General features: G+C 42.4%; 1 protein-coding gene across 1 annotated transcript in view; it reads left to right on the top strand.

The window, feature by feature from the left end:
* The window catches only part of LOC102851819 (complement decay-accelerating factor-like), a 51468-nt gene that overhangs the window by 9994 nt on the left and 34912 nt on the right, over positions 1-6562 (top strand). The window contains exons 3-4 of the mRNA XM_006888003.1: positions 2241-2466; positions 3523-3711. Of these exons, the coding sequence (XP_006888065.1) occupies positions 2241-2466; positions 3523-3711 (415 nt within the window). The remainder of the gene's footprint in view (positions 1-2240; positions 2467-3522; positions 3712-6562) is intronic.

The raw sequence follows: 6562 nt of genomic DNA, 5'->3' as shown, positions 1-6562 counted from the left end.
TTGAGCCCATTGTTACAGTCACCATGTCGGTGGTCCACCTGTAGAAGGTTTTCCTCTCTTACACTGACCCTCAGGGTCACTATGAGTCACAGGCGACTCGACAGCACATAACAACAACAACAAAACACACTGACCCTCCACCATTTCCAGCATGATGTCCTTTTCCAAGGACCTCTTCCTGACAACATGCCCAAATTATATGAGGTAAAGTGTCACTATTCTTGCCTCTAAGGAGCAACCTATTTAACTTCCTCCAAGACAGGCCTTCACCACCAATACAATAGAAAGACCTATTTTTCTTTTTCTTCTGTCACCCTTATTGATTCATTTCCCAACTTTCAGATCCATAATAAGTGAAAAAGCCATAGCTTGGATCAGATACACTTTAGTCTTTAAACTAACATCCTTGAATTTTAAGCTCTTTGGAGACGTGATTAATAGCAAATTGTCCCAATGCAATGCTTCTTTTGGTATCTTGGTGGCACTTATCCTGGATATCAATTGTGGATCCAAGAAGGATGAAATAATTAACTATTTAAGTCTTTTATCCATCTATCACAATGCGACCTACTGTCTATTGGTAAGAATTTTTGTCTTCCCTTGAGATATAATCCTCACTGAAGGCTGTAATCTTTGATCTTCCGCAGCAAGTACTTCATGTCTTCTTTACTTTTGCAAACATGATTGTGTCATCTGCATAATGCAAGTTGTTGATGAGTTTACTTTCAATCTTAATGGTACATTGTTCTCCATTAAATCCAGCTTCTGGAATTATTTATTCAGTATAGCAATTGAAGAAGTATGGAGAAATGGTACCATCTTGACAAAACCTTCGTCAAAGTGTATTGAATGTTGAAAGAGTAAATGGTCATAGTCTTAGGCTTGTAAGCATATGTAAACTATGTATATGTAAACTGGGCTAAAAAATGTTTTTTGCTTTTTCCCCCCCTGTTATCTCCATTAATTGTTCAACTTTCACAAGCATGTTGTTATTGTTGTTGCTATGTGCTGTCCAGTCCCCAGCTATTCATACCAACCCTACGCACAATAGCTCTGAACCCTGTTGGATCCTGAGCCAATCTCACTGTCTCTGACACGCTGTCCCTATTTCTCTACTCACTGTGTCAACCCATTTCATCCAGGGTCTTCCTCTCCTGTTTTGTCCTTCCACCCTTCCAAGCATGATGTCCTCCTCCATGAATTGGTCCCTCTTGGCCAAATGCTCAAAATATGTGAGACGGAGCTTCAAAATCTTTGCCTCCAGAGAGCACCTTGGTTTCACCCTCATCACCAAGATAGAGATCTGTTTATTCCCTTGGCAGTCCGTGGTAACATAGGAAGTAATTAAAAAGACCTTGGCTTGAATTAAGTATACAGCTTTGTCATCCTTAAACTGACATCTTCGTTTTTCAGCACTTTAGAGAGGTCCTTGACTATAGATTTTCCCCAACGCAACATTTCCTTTGATTTTTGTTTTTGAAAATCTCACACTGCTTACTTTTTTTGTAGAGCGTTCTGCAGGAAGTCCTTTTTCCTTATTCTTGTGTTGACCCATGACGTAGTGAAGGTTCAAGTTCCTGAGTGGACACTATTCTTCTTGAGGGAACTGCCTGGGCTCTTCAATAAGATAAAAAGCTTAGTGTTTGGAGGTTTGAAACCACCTACTGGAAGCCTGGAAGAAAAGCCTATTTGGCAATCTACTTCAAAAAGGTAGCCATTGAGAATCTTCTAGAGGACCCTTCTACTTTGATAAGCATGAGGTTTCCAAGCAGCAAAACTCATTTCCATGACAACTGGGTGGAGTTTTTGTTTGGTTTGTTATGTAGTTTGTTCCCTGCCTTCCTTCTTCCACTGCATATGCACCAGGCTGATCATTCACTTATTCAGTGCTCAAGCACCCTTAAAGTCAATTGAAGTTCATTCAGATTCCAGTGAACCCAAGTCTGTACCATTGGGACCACTCACCTCTTCTCTGTTCCCCTGGTGTTAATATTTATTTAGAAGATATTTACATTTGTAGCTGGGCCAGCTTGTCGCAGCCCCACCCTAGCAGCACAGGATTTCGGACCAGGAGTCACAGTGTTCAGTCTCAGTGTCTGGCTCCTGCCTGCCCTTCCCCTCTGGCAGAGAACCCCACTTCTCAAGTCTTGGGACCAAACCAGGCCAAAGCAACTGGAAAAGCCTCCGCCCTCGTCAGGCCCAACATTTGTTTGCTCAACAGTCTTCTTTGTCCCACCCAGTTAGTGACTGAAACTCAGCCACGCCCAAGACCCCAGTTAACTCTGGCTCAGCCTCTGACCTGCGATTGTTCCAGCCCACTTGTTGCTGCAGATGCTGCTGAGTTCAGGACTGTGTCCCTGTCTCCATGCGCAATGAGCCCAGAGTGGTGGAGCGCCCCTGCAGTGCTGCACCTCTGTGGGGGGCTGCTCCTCCTGCTGCTGCTGTTGAACACGCCCCCCGTGCGCAGTGAGTTGGGGACTCTGAACCAGCCTCCTTGGCTCACCCTTAGAGAGGGAGGGACGGGTTGGTTAAGTTTCCATGGCCTTGGAGAGGTTCTTTGCACTTGGGGAGTTGAAGTATTTGGGCATCATCTATAGTTGCTTTCCTAGGAGAGCCTGAGTGGTGCAGTGGTGAAAGCATTCCGCTGCTAACCAAGAGCTTGGAGGTTTAAACATATACCATCAGTCTCTTCATTTAGAACCCACTCACCAAAGGAAGCTCTGGCGGCCTAGTGACAAGAAACTGCCCTGTAATCCCCAAAGTTCAAAGTTTGAATCCACCACCTGGATTCGACCAGCTACTCTGGTGCTGGACTTTGTTCTGGGGTGTGTGTGTGTGTGTGTGTGTGTGTGTGTGTGTTCTTCTTCTTCTTGTTGGTTTTTTTGTTTTTTTTTTAAATTATTCCCCACAATCCTCTACCTTTAAGGCTCAGGGTTTCTGATGGCATGATCCCTGGGGTCCAGGAAGCGGATTTCCCCTGCGAGTTAGCTCCTGGGGACTGGACTGGGCCAAGTCTGCGAAAATAGTTTTAGGAGCGACACCTGACGGGTTGGGGAAGCACATGTGAGAGTCGAAAGGGAGGGTGCCAAAATAATTCTCAAATCCCAAAGGGACTCTCCTTTTTAACGTTGAGGGGCCAAATAATTGATTAAACTCAGAGCAACACTTGGTACCCGACCATGCGTGTTGTTTCTGCTATGTGTCTTTTTCCAAGGGGCTGCTGTCTTTCTGAGACTCTAGCAACGTACCTACCCTGACAGTCGGTAAATCCTGTCCTCTCTCCCACCTTTTTTCTTTTTTTTTAGTAATGGAAGGGGAAGGATTTGTTGCCCTTAATTAGAGTCTTGAATCAGTTGACAAGACACGAGATCTATCAAGCTGGTGGTGTGTACCTTTCAGCCCTGGGCAGACGTGCTCTGTGTGCATCAAAATTCATCGCAATGTCCTTCATTCATTTGGGAAGAGAATATTGGTGTGAACTGAGAAATGTTATTTCTTTCAGTTGAATTTTTACTCCTCTAGGTGACTGCAGCTCACCCCCAGATATGCCTAATGCGACACCAGTTTTGAAAGGTGCTACAACTTTTCCTGTTGACAAGATGGTGTATTACACATGTAATATAGGCTACGTCAAAATTCCAAGAAAATCACACGCCATTCAATGTCTCAGTGACAATACATGGCTACAAATAGATCCAAACTTCTGCGGTCGTAAGTTCTTTATTTCTCTTTAAAAGTTATGAGAATAGGGGTAGTTTCTAAGTTTATTTTTATACCTCTTCAGAGTGACCGGTAATTGACTGTTTGGAGCATTATTAAGCCCCAGGGTGCCCTTGTTGGCATATCACACTCCAGTTAATTAAAGGCATTACTTCCTTGACTAGCTCCTGCTTCTTAAGAGGTTTTTCCCTAACAGTGTACCTCTTGAACAGACTAATAGAGAAAGTAAACAATAGTTATTGTTTAGGGAGTAAATTATATATGAATATATATGACGGTTACCATAAGACACATGGTCTGTTTTCTGAAATTTCATTTTGCAATGTAGAACTTACCAAACACAATTCTTTAGTGGGATTTAAAAAAAAGCCGTCTTTATTTACTTAAAAAAAACCTTATTAATGTTTTTATCTGTTTGCTTACAAAGTGCATATACATTGTGTTTCACAGTATTCTTCATTCATTTTATGTCTCGTATAATAATTATTATACATTATATTTTATGAAATTAATCACCATTGGGCATTACAACCCTATATTTTTGCCCAGATCCTTCCCATTTCCTTTCCACCTTTTTTTCATCCACCAACTGTACAAATCTATGGTTTCACTCATCCCATCCTTATCCTCAGTCCCACTCCTTTACCCCTTGGTTTCCCATTCATTTCTTACCAGTTATAATTCTATTTTCACAATAATGGTCTTACAGAGTATTTCTCCTTATGAGACTGAGTTTGTTAACTCAGTTAATACTCTCCAGTCTCTCCTAAATTATGTGGTGTTTTGTGAAATCATTGCTCCCAAGTGCTGCATAGTGTTCCATTGTGTGAATGGACCACACTTTCTCAATCCACTCAGAATCCACTCAGTTGTGGATGGACATTTGGGCTATTTCCACATTCTTGTGATGGTAAATAATGCTACTACGAACATTGATGTACCAATCTCCGATTGTACCTCACTTCTAGTTTCTTTGGGGTATATTCCTAGTAGTGGAATAGCTGGGTCGTATGGAGAAAAACTTGTTATTTTCTGCATTGCTCTCTGGTGTTGTTGTTAGGTGCTGTCAAACCTGCTTCCACTCATAGCTACCCAGTATACAACTCAGTGACACATTCCTTGATCTTGTGCCTTCCTCACACTCACTTCTGTCTTTGAATTCACTGTTGCAGCTACTTGTATCAATTCATATTGTTGAGGGTCTTCTTCTCTTTCACTGACCCTTTGCTTGAATAAGCTTGGCAAGAGAGAAAGGCCCTATATGAGGTGGATTGATTCAGTGACTGGGATAATTGGGATGGGAGTGTCAGAGACAGTGCGATTGGCACAGGACAGAGCGGAGTTTAGGGCTGTTGTACATAGGGTCGCTATGAGTCGCAGGCGACTCGACGGCACATAACAACAACAACAACAACAACAACAACATCTTTCTCCAGGGACTGGCTGACCCCACAGATAATGTGCCCGAAGTGCGTAGGACTCAGCCTCACCATTCTCAATTCCACGTCGAATTCTGGCCGCACTCCACCTAAGAGATTGTTTCGTTCTTTTGGCACTCTGTATGCCTCTGGAAATGAAGGCTTCAGGCCTTTTGTTCATAGGGTTGCTATGAGTCGTGCTCAACTTGACGGAAATCAACAACAAAGATATTAGCACTGATACATATAAGTAAAGATGCAGACTTGATCCCTGCCTCTGAACAGCATGAAATCACTTCAGCCACAGTATTTCTTTAAAAGAGATATAAAATAGTTTTTAATATTTCCTTGGCCTTGAAAGAACACACACCAAAACCTATCCTAGAAGGCAGTAGCCTGAAGTGTGTAAGTCTTTAAATATGTATCAAGTTTTGTAGTTAAACTTATATTACTTTGTTCAATCCTCCAAAGACCCTAGGAGCTAATCAAGAACTTCTATGTCCCTATTTAAAGTAGAGGAGATAGACTTTAAGAAGTTTCTTTTTTAATAACTTCCTTAAAAGAAGCAGCTCAGTTATAGGGAATTCAGGGTTCACAACCTGTGTGTTTTGATTACAAATCCAGGTCCCTTGTCATCATACCATGCCTTTCTAAATTCACCTTTGGTCAGTTTTTTAGACCTTATGAAAACTTTAAGGACACTATTCAACCTTACGGAACTTTTGTAGTGTATGTAGTAGGTGAAGGGCTGGGATACTAACTCAAAGGTCAGCCGTTCAAACCCACCTACAGCGCTGCCAGGGAAAGGTGAAGCCATCTCCTCCTTCTGCGATTCACAGCCGTGGAGACGGGATGGATGGAGGATGGAGAGGTTGCCATGAGCCGGGATAGATGCCACGGCAATGAGTTTTATTGATCTTCACTTGATTTTTGTCCACATTAAGTTGTGGTGGGGAATAAATGAGTTTAATGTATTCAATAAAAAATGACTTATTATTACAATTCTTTTTGCCATGCAGGATATTTGTGTTTGGGTCTAGAAATGTTGTTTCTTATCTCTCCATGGTACTGTACGTTTGCTTTTTGTTGTTAAGAGCCATCAAGTTGAGTACAAACCATATTAACCCTATAAACAACAGACCTGAACCGTGTTCTTTCCTGGGCCATCCTCACAATCTCTGACACACTTGAACCCATGGCTGCCGTCAGCGTGTCCTTCCACCTGGTTGAAGGTCTTCCTCTCTTTCACCATCCCTCTAACTGTCCCAGCAGGATGTCCTGTCCCCTCTATTCAACAGCCTTTCCCAGCAATATGCCCAGAATATATGAGAGGAAGCTTTATCCTCTTTGCCACCAAAAAAGCACTCTGGCCTTGTTGTTGTTATGTGCCGTCGAGTCGTTTCCTACTCATAGCGACCCTATGC

Source organism: Elephantulus edwardii, unplaced genomic scaffold (genome assembly GCF_000299155.1).
Source record: "Elephantulus edwardii isolate Elephantulus edwardi_28Jun2011 unplaced genomic scaffold, EleEdw1.0 scaffold00063, whole genome shotgun sequence".
NCBI lineage: Eukaryota > Metazoa > Chordata > Mammalia > Macroscelidea > Macroscelididae > Elephantulus > Elephantulus edwardii.
The sequence above is the reverse complement of the archived record's forward strand: the minus strand, read 5'-3'. Positions and strand labels throughout refer to the sequence as shown.